The following is a 21,261-nucleotide window of genomic DNA, read 5'->3' as shown; positions in this document are numbered from 1 at the left end:
TTACATAATATTTACAAGCTTGACATGATGATGCAGGTTAAAAAATGTTAGATACTTCAGCTGATAGGCAAATAGGTCTTACAACTCTTACATTTTTTATTATTAATAACAGAAACTGCTGTGAGGTTTAATTAATGTAATGTAATGTATTATTATTTGTAATATTTTAATTATTATTAAAATATATTGTAATTGTTACTGTTAACTAATTATTTTCATATTTTTAATATTAATTTTAAAAAGTTATTATTTAAAAATTGTTCAATTCCAAAAGATAAACATTTCTGTATATAACATTTCAATAAAATATTATATTATATTATATTATATTATATTATATTATATTATATTATATTATATTATATTATATTATATTATATTATATTATATTATAATCTATTATATTATATTATATTATATTATATTATATTATATTATTGTATTGTATTGTATTGTATTGTATTGTATTGTATTATATTATATTATATTATATTATATTATATTATATTATATTATATTTTATTATATTATATTATATTGTTAATAATAATATCATTGAAAATATTTAAAATTTATTATCAAACCTTTATAAAATAACATTTCAGTTATGATCACATCTGAATGCTTTTTCATTTAAATAATTCCTCTTCTGGGTTTAAAAATGAATGCATGAAACATATTATTGAATTTTCTAAGGTTCGTTTTAATTCTTAAATCCACAAATGGTATTGTGTCAGAATTTTTTTACTCAATATTATATATAGAAGCTTTACATAATCAATCCCTTCAGGATTTATTGTGCCCAATGGTTCTTTGGATTAAAAAGAGAAGCAAATGTACTTGTATTTTATATTTTTTTACAGCAAAACTCAAAAACATAAGCAAATAATGCCTTAATTTTGCGAAAACCAGTCCCTTTAGGCCACAAAAATAAAATAAATATCACTGGAAAATTCTGGAGGCACTGTATAATTATGAAAATGTCTTTACATATTGAAATGTTACATTAAATGTAAAATACATAAACAAAAAAAAGATATATTTTTAATATGCGTGGTTGCAAACAATTTATATGAGCTGAATGTTAACAAACAAATCAGGTAGAACATTACTAAATTAATTTATTTATTTTTTTAATTCAGGCCATACAAAATGTTTGCAACCAGTTACATAAAAACAAATAGTACAACTAACAATGTTCCCAATGTGCTGTATTTTATCTAACTATATTATCTTGTTTTAAAATGTCCAGTGGATATAAAAAGTTTTCACACCCCAGTTAAAATGCAGGGTTTTCTGTTGTAATAAATAAATAAATTACAATAAATCATTTTAAAACTTTTTCCACCATTAATGTAAACTATAACATACTATACTATAACTATAATGTACAATTGCATAAAAAAACAAACTCAACTCTTTTTTTAGGTGTGGGGAACTAAAAATAAAAAACAAAATAATGTGGTTGCACACCTTTAAAGTAATACTTTGTTAAAGCACCATTTGATTTACTGTAGTTTAAGTTTTTTACAACACAGACCCCTTGTGTTTTACCAGGGGTGACTTTACTGTAGATGATTGCTTGGAAAGTGTGTGTTCATAATAGAAATGTCCTTGAGATTATAGCATTCAATTTTCTGTGTCCAGAAATCTCCCTTTTAAAGAATATACAGTTTTTTTGAGATCAAATTTAGAAATAAAATGTAGTACTTTTGAGCTGTTTTATCTTAGTCGTCTTATATGAAATCATTTTAAAACCCAACCCCATTGAGAACCACTCTTAAAGAATTAATTTCTTTAAATTAAAATCAACAGCCATCAAAAACAACCCCACTGGTTTTCTTAATGCCCATTTTAGGTGTTATGTGGCTTCAGTGACCGTTCTAATTGGATTCTTTGTATTGTTTACAGTAATCTCAGCTCCCGAAGGTTTGCATTTGTATCACATTAAATATTTAGTAGATTCAAATTCCTGTCCCTTCTCTAGCCTCAATCATAAGCACCGACTTCCTTCCCTTTCCCACAATGCTCTGTGTGTGTGAGAGGATGACAGACGTGAAGTGAGAAGTGCCGTTAATCTGTGTGTGTCTGTGGTCTGTGATTATTCACAATAACTAATAATGTGTTGCGATTGTTATCAAACTCTGTGCTGGAAAAACCAGGACATGCCAGTTTAAAAGTGATTAAATAAATTTTTTGTCTGCCAATCTTAGTTGACAAACAACTTTAGATTCACCTGCTGGATTTCCTGCAGATTTAGACTAGTCTGGATTTGCTAGAAAACTTCACAAAAACATCTTGAGCTGGTTTTAGCTGGATTTTCCAGTACGCGAACTCTCCAGGTTTCCTGAAAAAAAACTCCCAAATGAATCTGCCCTCTGAACTTTGTTTGTGATAATTCCTTCCTGTAGTGCTATGTAATCAATTATTTAAAGGGACAGTTTACCCAAAACTGAAACAAATTCACTGTCATTTTGTTAGTTTACTCACTCTTAGACTATACAAGACATATAGGGGACTATTGTTTTCAGTAGAAAATGAAATAAAATTTTTTAGCTGAAATTGTAGTATCAAGAAATGCAAGTCAATGGCTACCGGCACTTTGAGAGTTAAATTATAAATATAATAAATAATTTAAAAATATAATATAAATATGAGAGTTATATATTTTTGACTATATATATATATATATATATATATATATATATATATATATATATATATATATATATATATATATATATATATATATATATATATATATATTATATCCCACAGGATATATTATATTTTATTTTTGTTGTTATGAATACCACTTTTAAGTAAACCACTAGTTAGTATCACCGTTTTAATAATTTAGTTATTTAAGAATTTTAAAAACTCACTGTAAATCCTGTAACATTGTGATTAGCTGTTATGGTCTGTAAATGCATGTTTATATAGACAGTTAATATATATATATATATATATATATATATATATATATATATATATATATATATATATATATATATATACAGTTAAAGTATGCTGTATTCCTTTCGTTTAAAGTGTGTGCTGCACTATTGAGCTGAATTCACAAAATTAAGTCACAAATCAAATCACAATATCAGTGAGAAAAATCAAAAAACCTTTTTGGCTTTTATAAAGGAGCTTTATGCAGTTTTGTGAAAAACAAGGTAAGCATGTATGCCTCTGAGGTCATTTTTACAGGTGCAGGCATAGAAAACTGGATTAGAAAATCTAATTTTAGTCTATTACCATCCCTAGAACTACAGCAATAAATTCATATTAAAGTAAGATTTTTAATAATTTATTTAAATATTTTTTGTTTGTTTGTTTGCTTGTTTAGTTTTGCTTTTCTGTACCTAGTGCACTTGGACAGTATTTCGTACCAGTTTATTTCTATTTAAATATTGAAAAAGTAAAATGTTTCTTACTGTATTTGACCTTTGTTACTGAGTGTCTGAATTGTTTTTGTTTATACAATTTTATTTTGTATATTAAAACTAACAAACAAATAATTAAAAAGAAAATCTGATTTACCTAAAAACATACTAAAAAACTATGTACATTAATGAATACAAACACAAATAAACAAATACAAAAATACACAGATCCCTCTATAAAACGACATAAAGAGAACATTTTTATTTTTGTTGTTTATTCATTTTCAGATGCAAAACTTGGTGTAATGAAGGCCTTTATTGTGCGTGACACTTATTTTGAACGCGTTTAAGTCAATCGAAGTCAAAATCGGCTCAAATCGGAATTTCTGAATTTTCCGCATTCAAAGATGATTGAAACTCCACGCAGCTCCAGGACTACTCTAAATTGGAAATGAATGAATGATATGTGCAGTGGAAAAGAGGTTTTCGTCTGCCCCTAACAAATGAAATTAAATATGTAGGCTAATAGTTGTCTTCAGTGGAGTGCGTACAACATCGCTTCCTAATCCACGAAAGAAGTAAAGAGTAAAAGTAAAGAGGCTGAATGAAGGAGGCTTGTTCTTTATCCTCGCGCTGCAGATGCTCTGTTTAACTGTTCTCTAGTGAAGCGTTCAGTTTTTACACTTACAAAGTCCACCATGTAAATAGCAAATGCACCATGGTGCGACGCAACTGACTCTTAAAGGGAATGTAAGACGAGACTCTGATTAGTTTAATGCAGGTTATGCTCAAAAACACTCAAAACTCATTAAGCACAACCATGTTAGACCATGCACCGGGGTGCAAAGTACATTTTTCATCCTTAAAATAGCACAAGTCAATTCAGACACGCCTTTAATGCTTTTGTGCCATGTGATTTAGACTTTGCGCCTAGATCATTGATTTAGACTTTGCGCCTAGATCATTAAAATAGAGTATGTTAATGTTTACTCTCTAAGTGCCAATATTCATTGACTTGCAATATATATATATATATATATATATATATATATATATATATATATATATATATATATAAAAAGATCTTTAATATAAAAATGTTCTCCTGGAGTAAAAAAAAAAATCATCTTTATTTTAAAAAGAAGAGATTCAATTCTTTTTGGTGAACTTTCCCTTTAATGGTCACAATCATTCCTATTATTAATTTTCCCATATGCTTTTTTCATCCTCCTACCAGCATAACCTGACATTTTCCTGCACGGAGTCCCGAACATTCCCTGCCTTCTTTAACTCCACCAGCTCCTTGCAGCTTCCAGGTCGGACTGATGCAGACACAGTGTCGGTCAGGCTTCAGTTTCGGACGTGGAACCCCAGCGGCCTGCTCTTTTTTACTCCGCTCATGCCTGGAGGGGTGGAGGTCAGTCTGGTGGAGGGTAAAGTTACAGTTCACATCTACGTCACTCTGGGCAAGAATACACGCGTGGACATATCCTCAGGTAACAATACACCCCCACTTCTGTCACTTTCTGGACTTTCTTTCTAGATTTCAGCTTGCACTTTTGCTATATATACAGTGGAAGTCAGAATTATTAGCCCCCCTTTGAATTTTTTTCTTTTTTAAATATTTCCCACATTATGTTTAACAGAGCAAGGAAATTTTCACAGATAAGATTTTTTCTTCTGGAGAAAATCTTATTTGTTTTATTTCAGCTAGAATAAAAGCAGTTTTTAATTAAAAAAAAAAACATTTTAGGGACAAAATTATCAGCTCCTTTAAGGCATTTTTTTTCGATAGTTTACAGAACAAACCATCATTATACAATAACTTGCCTAATTACCCAAACTCGCCTAGTTAACCTAATTAACCCAGTTAAGCCTTTAAACATCACTTTAAGCTGTATAGAAGTGTCTTGCAAATTATCTAGTCAAATATTATTTACTGTCATCATGGCAAAGATAAAATCCACCAGTTATTAGAAATTTAGAAATGAGTTTTTAAAACTATTATGTTTACAAATGTGCTGAAAAAAATCTCTCTGTTAAACCGAAATTGGGGAAAAAAAAATAAACAGGGGGGCTAATCATTCAGGGAGGCTAATAATTCTGACTTCAACAATATATATATATATATATATATATATATATATATATATATATATATATATATATATATATATATATATATATATATATATATATATATATATATATATTGTTGAAGTCAGAATTATATATATATTAAGGGTGTAACAATACGCGCATTCATATTGTACCATCCGGTACGAGACTTTCGGTTCAGTGCGCATTACAAACCGAACGATTCAATTCAGACTAACATCTAAACAGATAAAAGGGAATAAGTACAAAATATTATGTTTTCAGTGCCACAACGCTCAACATGGCATCCTAAATGACGTGGCATACAACATGCTTCCCTCGCTGTCATGTTAAACAGTAGACCATCGCTTTTGAACTCAGAATATCACTTTAATAAAGCATGCACTCATTAGCAATCTTACTAGCTTCTGTGTCAGCCTTGCTGCCCCAGCAACTCTGGACCCCCGACACAAAAGAACGAACTTCCAAACACTACTGCAGATACACTACAATAGCTTGCAAAATAGCGAGTAACGTAATGTAATCTCAGACATCCCAAGTCTCCCGGAAGCTTCAGGAGACTCCTGGATGCCAGCAAAAGAATGATAATCTTCTGGAAATCGCACGTCTACCTCCCCAGTCATTAAATACATTGCACGCACACGCCCCCACCGCTTTTTAGATACGTCGCGCACCATCACCGCTACCAAGAGTGTGGTGGGAAAAAAAAAACATCTGAGAGATCTCAAAAAGAGAATCCGAAAATGTCGGGTTTTAAGGAAATATTAAATGCAATAGAGCCCATTACAATATTCCTTCATAAGCCCATTTCAGTCAGATAATTCCTGCTTTCAGATGTACTGAAATGGCAGGTGACAGTCAAATCAAGCAGATCTGTGCTTAGGAAAAGGTGGACACTCATCTTTCTGAAAAAAAAAAAAAAATACTTAAAAATTGATTGAAACTGAGCTCCATATAAAAACTAAATATTTTTTTTCTTTTTATTTGTTTAACTGCTACAATATTATATATATAAATATATATATATATATATATATATATATATATATATATATATATATATATATATATATATATATATATATATATATATATATATATTTTTTATAAGCAGCTTTTTGGGTTTGAGTATAAAGAAGGATTTGTTTTATTTGCTGCTAAGCAGAAACCCCGAAAGTATAGCTCTATCATTGTTTAAAGTAAAAGAAAAAAAACAGTATCATACTTTTATGATGTTAGTTTTAATACAAAAAAATTAAATCATAGAAATCCTCTTTTTTTTTTTTGCTGTATCGAAAACCAAACCATGACACAACTGTATCGTATTGAACCGAACCGTGATTTTTGTGAACCGTTACACCCCTAATATATGAATATACAGTTGAAGTCAGAATTATTAGCCCCCTGAATTATTAGCGCCCCTGTTTATTTTTTCCCCCAATTTCTGTTTAATGGAGGGAAGATTGTTTTAGCACATTTCTAATCATAATAGTTTTAAAAATGTATTTCTAATAACAGATTTATTTTCTCTTTGTCAAAATGACAGTAAATAATATTTTACTTGATATTTTTTAAGACTCTTCTATACAGTTAAAAGTGAAATTTAAATGCTTAACTACGTTAATAAGGTGAACTAGGCAGGTTAGGGTAATTAGGCAAGTTATTGTATACAGATGGTTTGTTCTGTAGATTATTGAGAAAAAATAGCTTAAAAGGGCTAATAATATTGTCCCTAAAATGTTTTTTAAAAAAATTAATAACTGTTTTTATTCTAGCTGAAATAAAACAAATAAGACTTTCTCCAGAAGAAGAAATATTATCAGACATACTGTGAAAATTTCCTTGCTCTGTTAAACATCATTTGGGAAATATTTAAAAAAGAAAATAAAAATCAAAAGGGGGCTAATAATTCTGACTTCAACTGTGTATATATATATATATATATATATATATATATATAAATATATATATATATATATAGCATAAGCATCCCAATGATTCATATTGAATGCCTACTCAAAAATGCTTGTTCTTCTTCAAACTTTAAGAATATTCTCGCATCACTTTAGCATAGCATCACATGCATTTAGAACTTCTTTTCCTTCCTCTAGCAAGTATCCAGAACAGAAAACTGCATAGGAATAAACTGACGATTGCTCATGCAGGTTAACCATTTGTCTGTGCAGGCTCTGGTCTAAATGATGGACAGTGGCACAGCGTTCATTTTCTGGCACTAGAGAGCATTGCCATGTTGACCATTAATGGAGACGAGATGTCCACCGTGAGAGCTGCTCTGCCCATGCAGATCAGGACTGGAGGAGATTATTTTTTCGGAGGTAAGTGAATCATCAGCATTTATTTTTGAATGGTAATCATTTTAATACAGTTGGAGACAAAAATATGAACCCTCCTGTGAAATTTGTAATGTTTTCCAAATATTACCCAAGTGCTGTTTAAGGGACAGTTCACCCAAAATATGAAGATTTCATGTTAATATCCTCACCCATTTTATTTCTTCAGTAGAACATTAAAGAGATTTTTAGCTGAATCCAGCTGAATCGTGGTTATTCATATAATGTCAGTGAATGGTATTAGTTTTTTTAGATTCAAAATAAACACATACATAAGTCTTAATCAATAAAGTGGCTCCTGATGCCTTACTGAGGTCTTAAAACGATTGATTCGTGTAGAATATTGGACATAATTTAAAATATTATTAGCTTTAATCCTCAGCCTGGCCAAACTCGGCGTATGTGTGACTGTGTAGTCCGAGAGGTAGACAAGAGGTTAGGTGACGCACTTTGTTGTTAGCAGCTAATCATTATCGGTGATTGGGTCACCAGTCCTTCACATATATCATCAAAAGCAACTTAAATACTGATTCATCTGAACAACAGTACAGGTTTCCACTGAGTGATGCTCCATCTCAGATGCCTCTGAGTCCAGAGAAGTCGATGGCGCTTCTGGACACTGTTAACATAGGGCTTCCTTAACTAGCATTTGTGGATGTAGCTATGTATAGTAATACTTAAGGGTGTCACGATCCTCCAAATCCTCGATTCGATTACATTTTCGATTCTAAACTCACGATTCGATTCGATATTCGATTATGAATAATTAATTAATTAATAACGAATTAATTATTTGTAGCCTACCGTTTAAACTACCTGACCTGCATGGTCTTTGTTTTACCCATAAACAAATCATGCAGTAAATGAATAAAGGCAAGTTACACACATAATTACCACCTGTCAATCGCTTTTTTCTGCGTGACTAGTGAATTGGCAGTGATCTGTGTTGTTATAATGGCGTCGGTAAAAAAGGTGCACAACCAACAGAAACCAGCCAACAGTATCTGAGGTTTTCGCTAAAATGACTAAGTACTTGTGTGAAAGTAAAAGATGGAAGCAGTCTACTGACCCGCTGACTGCCTTGACCCGCTGTCTCGAGCGCATGACAATGTGTGTGCGTCTATGTGCCTGAATGAGTGTGTGGTCACGTGATGTGCGTTTTCAGTGGTAGAGAGGAAGGAGGGCTGCTCAGAAATGCTACACGCCAGTGTGGATGTGGATCGTTGTCGTTCTAAAATGTCATTTAAAAACAAAGACAGTGTAAACAGGGCCTGAGTGTGTATTTTTCGTGAGCGGATTTGCAACGGGTGCGGAGCGGAGGATCGCGATGCGCCCATCGTCTATCATCCCAACCATAATACGTACATAGCAGAGCTTGCAAACTGTGTTTTTTTGTCGACAACACGAACGTTGTCAACATAACTAACTGGAAATCCAAAATACTTCTACATCGGCGACTTCATTGAAAGAGGAGAGGGTTTAAGTTCTGTCGACGGGTCTCCTGCGTCTGCAGTTTAACAAGCACTTCAACAAGCATGTTATTTTCCCGCTTGGCAAGCTAAGCTAACATGACATGGGGGCGTAGCAGCATCGATGATTCTATTTTTTGATTCGATAGTCGAAGTTGAGCATAAATTTCGATCGATTTCGATTAAAAACCTAAATCGTGACACCCTTAGTAATACTTAACAAAGGTTGCCAAAGTAGTCCTGAGCCCATGTGGTGATATGGCTTATAGATGATAGAGGAATCTTGATGCAGTGCCGCCTCAGGGATCAGAGATCATGGTTGTTCAGCTTAGGCTTGCACCCTTCTCCTTTACGCACTGAAATTCCTCCAGATATCTTGAATCTTTTGATTGGGTTATGCGCTGTTGAAGGTGAAGTATTTGTTGGCAAACTGGTGATCCTCGGCCCATCTTTGCTCCTAAAGGACTAGACCAGGGGTGGCCAACCCTGTTCCTGGAGAGCCACCTTCCTGCAGATTTCAGTTGCTACCCATATAAAACACACCTGCCTGTAATTATCACATGGTGTTCAGGTCCTACTTAATTGGTTCAGGTGTGTTTGCTATGAGTTGCATCTGAAATCTGCAGGAAGGTGGCTCTCCAGGAACAGGGTTGGCCACCCCTACACTAGCCCGAAATTGCTCCTCTCACAACTTTTTTTGGAATGTGTTGCAGCAGGTCTGAATGATAGGAAAGAGGGTTTATTTACAAATGAAGTGAAGTTGACCAGACAAAAAGCCAAAGTAAATTTGGAAATCACTACTTTCTTTATTTATTTGTGTTTTCTATACTGTCCCATTCTGATTTGGGGTTGTACGTTCTACAATGTTTAACCCGCACCGAGATTTCAGGTTTTTCTTGTCTCCATGTGCAGGATACTTCCCACGGACTGATCTTTCTCCATCACAGCGCTCATTTCAGGGCTGCATGCAGCTCATTCATGTGGACGACCAGTTTATGGACCTGCAGTCTGTGGAGCAAGGCGTTTTGGGTAGCTTCGAGAACGTCAGCCTGGATATGTGCGCCATCATAGACAGGTAATTCAGTCTCAATGTAGACCGATAGAGAGGCCAGATGTAAATTTGCATACAACTACTCAAAAAATGTGACCAATTTATGCATATTCTGCTTTGCAAAAGTCAACAAGCGCTCTCCTCACAGCTTTGCTTTTCATATGGTAATGTCACGTCCCTTCGCGATAAAGTCAAGCCCCTGCGCGTATCCATATTCATGCATGAACAAATGACTGCGCAAACTAATGCAGAACAGATGCTTGCCTTTGATCAAAGCCGCCGCTGTATTTTGATTGTCATTTTTGCTCAGTCTCTGTAAAAAGCGCTGTTCCTTGAGTCGGGGTCCTTGATTGCTTTATTAGAGGGAAGTTTCAGAGCTGTGAAGCGGCTTATGTAAGCTACATCTGACTGACTTCAGCAGGAGTTCCTCAAAGCTCTGTCACGTGTCCTGCCCCGTTTGATCAGGAACATGCACGATCAGGGGAACCTCTCCGTTGATCTGATACTCCTGCAGACAGGATTTAAGAACTGCCAAAATGAAGCTTTACAGACTTACAAAGCAGGGCAGATTATCAAGCAGGGCAATGAGTCAGTGTAGTTCTTCTCAACTGGTGTTGCGTCAGAAAAAGTGGCAACTCAAAATAGTCCCAGGTAATGTATATTTAATGCAAAGAAATATATTATTTGAAATACAATGTTAATAAATTACACGGAATTCATCAATATGTACAGAATATATTCTATAGGATGCTATGATAGGATATGTATGCATATACATTAGTTAAGTCAGTACCAGAGAAGCACATCACAAAAGAGAAGAAATATTATGACAGCTTCTTTTTAATTTCACATTTAATCTCTCTGTGTCTCCAGGTGTGTCCCAAACCACTGTGAACATGGAGGCAAGTGTTCTCAAACTGAAGACACGTTTAAGTGTGCCTGTGAGGGCACTGGATACTCTGGCGCCACCTGCCACAACTGTAAGCATCTCGAATCTAAACACACACATTCATCTGAGCTTATTTTGACAACGATGCCCTTGATGCCCTTCCAGTCGCAACCCAGTATTGGGAAACACCCATACACTCTCACATTCACACACACATTCACACACTACGGCCAATTTACTTAATCCAATTCACCTATAACACATATGTTTGAACTGTGGGGGAAACCAGAGCACCCGGAGGAAACCCACGCCAACACATGGAGAACATGCAAACTCCACACAGAAATGCCAACTGACCCAGCCGAAGCTCGAATCAGCGGCCTTCTTGCTGTAAGCATTAGAGATGCGCGGATGGCGGTTACAGCCGCGGAATCCGCGGATAAACCGCGGATCGGGCGGATGACGTGACGAAAAATACAATTTTAATTAAATTCGGGCGGGTGGCGGGCGGTTGTACTGTTTTTGTACACATAGCTGGCGCACCAACGAAAAAGCCTAAGACTGACTTCACAGAATGAGAGGAGGAATCGGATACACTAATTCTGGATGAAGTACAGAAGTATTCCTCTACAAACTTCCGTATAGACGGATCAGCAGAGGAAAATCTACTTTCCTTTTAGGAGAAACAAGGCCAGTCATTCCCACGACTACAGCTCCTTGCCAAGAGAATTCTATGCATTCCAGCAACAAGTGCTGCGAGCGAGCGCTCCTGTAGTGCAGCAGGGCGCATTGAGGCCAGGTGCTCTCGTCTGAATGTTGAAATGATGTGTCAAAATGCGTTTTCTATTAGGCTACAATAATAATAAAAAAAAATTGTACAGTACAGTCCGTTTAATTTAGGCTATTTATTTATTTTTGTCCCTGTGCGCCAATTGGAGACGGAGTTCACTGCTGATATTCTGAGAGCTTTATAGGGGTGCTTCTCAATTCTTATTTGTGTATCCTCGTTTCCTTTCCTTGCTTTCTTTCATCGTCTTTCCACCCCTATAGGATGCTAGGGAAGGAGGCAAGGAAAAGACTTAAGGACAGAGGAATTGAATCAAGTGAAAAGACACGTCCTCGTATTGTTTAGCGTCACTTCAAAGCGTCAATTAATGCTGGATTTGACTTGCACGTTTGGATTAACTGCATGTCATTAAAGTCATTCTCTATTTTCTAATAATCAATAAAGAAACATTCATTTAATAATAAAAAGGATTATTATTATTATTATTATTATCTCATTTGTAAGTCGCTTTGGATAAAAGCGTCTGCTAAATGACTAAATGTAAATGTAAATGTAAATGAATAAGCCATTCAAATAAAGAGCTCAGTCAGCAGATGGCGGGCGGGTGCGGTTTTAAAATTTGGTCAAAAATGTTAGTGCGGATGGATGGCGGACGGATGATGAGTTTTGGGATGCGGTTGCGGATGAAATAATAGCCCATCCGCGCATCTCTAGTAAGCATATAATTCAATTCAGAGAAGCAAAGTAATAGATATTATCTATGAAACTAAAACCATGTATCTTTTATCAAGATAAGTGCATATGCTTAAGAAAAAATCACTAAAGAGTTTAGTGCATGACCAAAAATGCTATTAATTCAGCAATTAATCATTTTAATTTAGGAAAGAGTCATTTTAAATAGTAATGTTTTGTTATTCCGATATTGTGCATTTTAACAAAATATTTCAACTAAAGAAAGTTTTATTTGTCCAAATGCACAAGCTTAAAAAAAAGTGAAATGTAAATTGATGGCAATTTATGATATGTATGAAGTATGGTGAAATGTTTTGAGATTTTATACTAATATTGTTTATATAAGTATTATTAAACCTAAAATATCCTGTTTGACACAAATGTAAAGAATTTGAGTCAAAATTCCATAATCAGACATTGTGATTTATGTAGATTTAGTCAAGGAAGTAAATTACTTATTAATTTAGTTTTCAGATAAAGTAATTAGAAAATAAATTTAAACACAATTGTGAGGATCTAATTAGTAATTAGTAATCAATTACCTTTTTTGAAGTAGCTAACCAACACTGCTCTGTAAAAAATATCTGTTAGTCAACAGCTTCTGTGTTTAGTGATTCACACGTGTTTTCTGTTTATTTACAGTTTTGAATTGCATTATGGGAGTTTTATCTCAGCTCTGTCCAGTTTTGATGTTGAAAACTCAACTCTTCAGTTTTAACAGAGTGCTTTTTATTGACATTTTAGTAGCTTGAAGTAATATAATAACTTCTTCTGTAATGTTAGATTGTGCAATACATGCTTCAGTGAATCAAATTTATGTATTTATTTAAATTACATCTTATTTATGAATAAAACGTACTTAGGTTTTTAGTGTTTTGATAATTATTTAGTGTATTCTTGTCTAAAGTAACCTAGTTAGCCATTGTAGAGGTTAGTGTAGGTCAAATTATACAAACTAAATGTCTAAATTAACTTTACTTTTAGGTAATGTAAAGACAAACACTTATGTTATGAGAAAAGTGTCCTGTTGTTAACACTTTTTGACATTATATAACACGATTATACATTCACAATGGTAGGAACCGTTATAGGGGTGGTCATATGTATATTTATATGGTAATTTATTTCAATTATTAATATTTAAGAGACAGAGAAAGTCATTCGACAGTTATCACTGAACCACCGTGCCACCTTCTGGAATGTTGTATCCAACCAGTTCAGATCAATAACTGCCATACAGTGTTATAAAGAAATAAACTGATGCCTTATATTTTGTAGTCGACACAAATACCTTTTTTTTGAATCTCGATTTGAATCTTTACATAATAGATTGTTTTGTTTGGATTTGGCATGTGCAAGATTTACTTGTGTTTGTGCATTATTTATTTAGCTGACTGGCGTGGTGGGTTTTCTTGCTGCAGGGGCAGTTTTGATGCTTACTCTGTGTGTTTCTGCAGCTGTGTATGAGCAGTCCTGCGAGGAGTACAAACACTTGGGCCGAAGCTCGGACACATACTGGATCGATCCGGATGGCAGCGGATCCCTGGAGCCGTTCAGAGTCACCTGCAACATGAAGGGTCAGAAACAACAAACACTGACAAATTCACTAATGTAGAAGGTGGACAGTCTACCTGAATACTGCTAGATTCATTTTCCTTCTGCTTAGTCCTTTGTTTATCAGGGGTCACCACAGCGGAATGAACCACCAACCATTCCGGCATATGTTTTACACAGCTGATGCCCTTTCAGCCACAAGCCAGTAAAGGGAAACACCCATACACTCTCACATTCAAACACACACTCATACACTACGGCCACTTCTTGCTGTGAGGAGACAGTGTTAACCACTGAGCCACTGTGCCGCCCATCTTACAATTTATATTCATTCATTCATTTTATTTTCAGCTTAGTCCCTTTATTAATCAGGGGTCACCACATCGGAATGAACCGGCAACTTATTCAACATATGTTTTATGCAGCAGATGCTCTTTCAGCTGCAACTCATCACTGGGAAACATCCATACTCACTCATTCACACACATACACTACAGACAGTTTAGCTTACCCAATTCACCTATAGCGCATGTCTTTGAATTGTGGGGCAAACAGGAGCCCCCGGAGGAAACCCCTGCCAACACGGGGAGAACATGCAAACTCCACACAGAAATGCCAACTGACCCAGCTGAGGCTCGAACCAGCAACCTTCTTGCTGTGAGGCGATAGTGCTAATCACTGAGCCACCTTGCAGCCAATTATACAATTTATATATGACATAATATATATATATATATATATATATATATATATATATATATATATATATATATATATATATATATATATATATATATATTATATAAAAAGTAAATAAAGCACACACATGCACGTTTGTTTTTGTGAATTGTGGGGACATTACATAGGTTTCCATAGTTTTGATACTGTACACACTATTTTCTATCACCCTATCCCCAAACCCAGGTCAATGTGTTCATGTTTACTTCCTAAAAAAATAATTATTCTTTATAATTAGATGGATTTTAAAATATGAGAGTATGGACAATGTCCTCATAAGTCAACTTTGTCTTATAACACCTGCCATGCTTATGTCATAAACAAATCTGTGTCCTATATGTCACAAAACACACACATACAGTTGAAGTCAGAATTATTAGACCCCCTTTTAATTTTTTTTCTCATTTAAATATTTAGCAAATGATGTGTTCCAGAGCAAGAAAATTTTCAAAGTATGTCTGATAATATTTTTTCTTCTGGAAAAAGTCTTATTTTTTTATTTCGGCTAGAATAAAAACAGTTTAAATTTTTTTTAAACATCATTTTAAGGACAAAATTATTAGCCCCTTTAGGCAAAATTGTATTCGATAGTCTACAGAACAAACCATTATTATACAATAACTTACCAAATTACCCTAACCTGCCTAGTTAATCTAATTAACCTAGTTAAGCCTTTAAATGTCACTTTAAGCTGTTTAGAAGTGTCTTGAAAAATATCTAGTCAAATATTATTTACTAGATTTACGGTATTATTTACTACCGGCAAAGATGAAATAAATCAGTTATTAGAGATGAGTTATTAAAAGTAATATGTATAGAAATGTGTTGAAGAAATCTTCTCTCCGTTAAGCAGAAATTGGGGGAAAAAAAATAAACAGGGGGGCTAATAATTATGACTTCAACTGTATATAGACACAAAAAAGTACATATATATTACAAATATTTTTTTAACATTTACCAGAAAAAAAATTATATCAGCAACAACAAGAGAAGCACAAACATGACAAGTTCAGTTAATGTATTCATATCATGTGCTAATATATTCATTGTCATAACAATGAATGCATTAACACATAATCTCACACATTTACACATCAGTGACCTCTTTGGAACCAACAAAAATGACTAAGCGCATAAATTGTTGCTTTTGTGGTGTAAGAATGCGCTGTAAACTATAATATAATTCCCTTAAGCAATGTAATACAATTATTTGATTATTTGTCCATACTGCTTATACACAAAAAGCTCTTTATTGCATTGACTAGTATGAATAAGTTGACTGCAGTAATATGTGGCTCAAATTAGTGTTTGATTGTTTTTTTGCTTACATGTTTGTCACAAACTGCATGAAATCTGATTCTTTTAAAACTTATTTTATAGAGTTGAAGTCTGAATTATTAGCCCCCCTGCATATTTTGTTCCTCAATTTCTGTTTAACGGAACTAAGATTTTTTTCAACACATTTCTAATAGTTTTAATAACTAATTTCGAATAACTGATTTCTCTATCTTTGCCATGATGACAGTGCATAGTATTTTACAGGATATTTATCAAAATGCTAGTATTCAACTTGAAGTGTCTGTAATGTGACGTGGGACGCTGACAAGGAAATGTAGATCCAAACGCAGGTTTATTATGAGAATGGTCAGGCAAGCACCGGTCACAATCAGAAGCAAACAGATGTATGCGGGCAAATCCAGAGTCGTAGTCAAATACACAGGCAATAGGTCAGTACAGGCAGGCAGCAGACAACATAAACAAACAAACAAACAAGACGAGGGTTAAAGCCAGCAAGGCAAGAAAAACACGTAATAGTCACTATTCAGTATAACAAGACTCAGCAATGTGTGTGTGCTTGAGAGGTGTGTAAATAGTATGTGTAGATAGTCATAAACAGCTTCAGCTTTGTCTGTTTGCAATTATGGGAAATCTAGGCCAGGTGTGTGAGTGAAGTGCATGACTGAAACTTGTAGTCCACATATCTGTCAGGATTAGATAGCTGGTGTTTATGACAGATACATTTAAAGTTTAAACTTTAAATGTACATTTGAACATTTAAAAATTTGGCTCCCGGTTGCATACCGGATTAAATTCAAAATTCTCCTCCTTGCATTTAGATCCTTAAATAACCTTGCACCCTCCTATCTCTGCAACATGCTTGTCCCCAACACCCCAACTCGCTCTTTACGGTCTGCCGACTCTGGCCTTCTTGCTGTCCCTCGGTATCGCCTCTCTTCAATGGGGGGCAGATCATTTAGTGTTATTGCACCCAAACTCTGGAACTCTCTAACACACTCACTCCGCTCTGCTAATAATATCTCTGAATTCAAATCCTTACTTAAGACTCACTTATTTTCTGAATGCTTCGCTTCTGATCTGCCAAACTGACCACTTAATCTGATCCACCACTACTCTGCTCATATGTCTCTTAGGTCTTGTTTGTGTTATTCAAGTTTGTTATATTTGACCTCATGTATGTTTGTTTATCTTTTGTTGCATTCCTTTTAAAGTGTCCTTGAGCTCTGGAAAGTAAATAAAAATTATTATTATTATTTTTATTGTTATAGGCTTAACTAGGTTAATCAGGCAAGTTATGGTACTTAGGCAAGTCATTGTATAATAATGGTTGGTTCTGTAGACATCCGAAAACAAAAACTGCTTTAATTTTAGTCTAAATAAAAACAAATAAGACTTTCTCCAGTAGAAAAAATATTATAGGAAATACTGTGAAAAATTACTTGCTCTGTTAAACATCATTTGGGAAATATTTGAAAAAGAAAATAATCACAGGAGAGTGAATTATTCTGATTTTAGCTGTATGTGGTATTAAATCGAATACTGAAATTAGACCACAGTCTCCACATGGACATTTCTGCAAATTTACATCACTGCAGATAACCATTTGTCACAATTCTGCACTCAAAAGAGTCACGTCAAATTTTACCCATACTCAGAGTTATCAAGAAATGTGTAATGTTCAGCCAGAGCATGGACAGTAATGTGTCAAAACTCACAAGTATTTGAATGACAGCTCCTTACGCAAGCAAAACATGACAGCTCATACTGAAGGTGCCAATTTATGTTTCTGCCAGTGAGTGAAATGCATGCGAGTCTTTCATTTCAGAAGGTTCCTGAGACTTACATTTTGAAAGAATGCTTCATTTTCAGACTACTGATTGACCTCATTATCACCTCACATGCTCCCTTTATCAATATAAAAATGAATGCACGTCTTGATGAAAATAAACTTTGTGACATTGCAAAAGATTGTCGAAATAATGCACACTGTAATAAAAGCTGAAGATACTCCTAAAGATGGTTTCCATACGTTGCTGAGGAGAAATAAAATCTCTAAAATCCACTCCAGCGCATCTGAAAGACCTTCAGTTGAGTTCAATTTCCATTTTATGTGTGTAAATTTGAGTATTGGTTGGGAAATGTCATTCAACATGATTATTTGGATTAAACACTAAACACAAAAAGCTGCACACTGCATTGCTTAGGTTTTAATTGTTGCCAAACACACTAGAAAGAACAACATATCAATCACTGTGTTAAAGATCATCCAATCATAGATGTTTAAAGGGATATAATCCTGTCATCATTTATTAATCCTCCACTTGATCCAAATCTTTAGGAGTTTCTTTCTTCTGTTGAACCAACACAATCTCACGGCAATTCATAACTTTTTCATTTAGTGGCTAATTCGTACAAATTCGTACAATCTAATTTGTACATTTTAGTTCGATTTGCGTATCCCCCAATGACGGTTGGGTTTAGGGGTGGGGTTAGGTCCCACGCCTCCTTTTTAAAAAAGTACATTTTCTTACGACTGAACTCGTACGAATTCGTACGAATTAGCCACTAAACTGCCAAAACGTAAAATACTTACGTTTTCTCGTGAGATCAGGCTGGTTGAACACAACCTAGCAGGCACACAACATTATAAGATGCTAATATTAGGTTAGATTTAGGTCATGACATCAGGTGACCAAAATTTAATGTCTAGTCAGCGTCAATGTTACATGTTATTTTGATGTCCAATAACAACATCAAATGACTGTCACAATAATGAAGATTCAGAGTAGGATCCAAAATGCAACTAAAAGTTTATTTGACACAGTCAGAATAAACCAGACAGGACAGGGAAATAGTGTGGGTTCACGAGGAGTAACGGGCTGAAGTGCAAGGGAAACCGACAGATGGATCGGCTCCAGCAGCCAATCCTCACAGTCCTGAGCACAGACAGACACAATGAGCAAACACAACAAACTGACAAAGAAACTTAGAAGTGTCGCCCAGATATAGCCACAACAATGAGCCTCAGCTGGCGAGCTAATCAAAACAGCTAAGTACCGTCATAGCACGTGAACATAACAAAAGGTGCGTTCGACTTCATGCAGCGCTGCGCAGATCGATCGAAATCTGTCTTAAAGCGGTGCATTCTGGTTAGAAATCTTGTCCGGATTGATGTTGCGCCGGCGCCACGTGACTGTCACATGTGGCATCAAAGTACCGCGACAGCGCTCCGAGATCAGACGGCAAACTCAGACCGTGCAGCTTCTGAAGAGCGACTGCAGGAGCTCTGATGACGACACCGATATTACACGATTGGCCGAGTTCACCACATGATAACAAACACGTGTGTTTCGGGTTTATAATTGGACAAATTCCGATTCAAAAGTTTCAAAACAAACAATTCACTTTTCACACCCTCTCTATCCTGTACACATCTTGCTTATTAAAAGACTACAAATATTTTACTGCAGTAATCATCTTTTGTTAAATAATCTGGTTATAAAGGTTAGCTTGTTTGCACAGGTTTATTTTTAAGTTTTTTATACAGACTATTTACTGCATTCGTCTCCATGAACGATTTAAATGATATATTTTAGTGTATATTTTAGTAAATAACCTAAAAAAGTCTTACAGACTTGAAATAAGAAAATCATCATCATTGATCCTGCCACCCTAAAGCTCTCTTAACAAATTAAGTTAAAGAACTATTTTATTAAATAATTATAAAATGGTTTTATTATTATAATATAAATATTTATTTTATTTCCTGTCTAGCAGTTTAAAGGCTACCTGCTCTTTCTGGGAAACTTCTACATCGCTCACTTATTTTACCTTTTGTTCTTTTCAACACAATCTTTTTGGATTAAAATGCTTTTTTGAAAATTCATTCATCATCCAAAATAATGTCATTTATTAAGACCTAATCAAAACACCTTGTTTTGCTTTTTACATTGGAAATTTTTATATCTATAAATGTACATATGTAAACCCATTTTTAGCATATTCAAACAAGAAGTATTAGCCTAAAGGTTGATGTTTAACTCCTAGAATTTATGCTTATTGCTTTGTATTTAATAGACCTGTTCGTTTTTATGTTTATATTAACCTCTCATTTCCTCTTATTTCTCTCATGCATTTGTTATATATTTTATTCATAATTCTTTCTTATTGTTTAAAAAGGAACCACAGTTTGTAGAAACTGTATTCTGTTTTATTTGTAAATGTTTTGTTGTTATAAATAAAAATAACAAAAAAATATGATGACGCTATGTGATCGGTCATCATGACTGCAGCAACTTTGAGTCCCGAAGTGTCCAGCTGTCCGTCTTGACGGCTCCGTTTTCAACTCCGCCCCCGCCTGCGCTCGGCTAATCTCGTTGATCACCGGCTGCAGCTGAGCTTCATGTCGAACGCACCTATATACACGTGGACAACCAAAACAAAACAAATCCACGTGACCAAACAGACACTCCGGAAAGCGCACAAACCAGCAACCGTGACAATGACATTGATATTTGGTTGATTTTAGGTTGTGTTGGAAAGTGACCAAAATCTAACGTCAAGCCAACATCTCAAATCAACGTCATATTGTCGTCAAATACTGGTATTAATTCGTCATGTATGGCAATCGAAATCCAACATCTCATTGACGTCAAAGTGGTAACATCCACACAACTTCAAGCTGTATCATCATTAGGCATTGACATTTGTTTTTTTTAAGTTTGTGTTAGGAAGTGAGCAAAATCCAAAGCATGTTCTAAGTTGGACACTGACGTTGGTCTGACATCAACCTGATTTTCATTTCCACCCAAAATGCAATATCCCCTGACACTGGGGTACAACGTGAATCTGATGTCATGTTGATGTCCTTTACCTGCTGGGAAT

The 21,261-nt window shown here is 34.6% G+C and overlaps 1 protein-coding gene across 2 annotated transcripts in view; it reads left to right on the top strand.

Annotated features, from left to right (window-relative positions):
* The window catches only part of cntnap2b (contactin associated protein 2b), a 103,346-nt gene that overhangs the window by 43,566 nt on the left and 38,519 nt on the right, over positions 1-21,261 (top strand). For both annotated transcript variants that reach the window (XR_015477855.1, NM_001302242.1), the window contains 5 exon segments: positions 4,627-4,885; positions 7,694-7,843; positions 10,240-10,402; positions 11,252-11,358; positions 14,244-14,363. Coding sequence is in view for 1 of the 2 variants with exons in the window: in NM_001302242.1 (NP_001289171.1) it covers positions 4,627-4,885; positions 7,694-7,843; positions 10,240-10,402; positions 11,252-11,358; positions 14,244-14,363 (799 nt within the window). In the remaining variant the exon portion in view is untranslated.

The sequence above is a fragment of the Danio rerio genome, chromosome 2 (assembly GCF_052040795.2).
Source record: "Danio rerio strain M-AB ecotype USA chromosome 2, GRCz13ab, whole genome shotgun sequence".
Lineage (NCBI taxonomy): Eukaryota > Metazoa > Chordata > Actinopteri > Cypriniformes > Danionidae > Danio > Danio rerio.
This window is presented reverse-complemented; position numbering and strand designations above follow the sequence as displayed.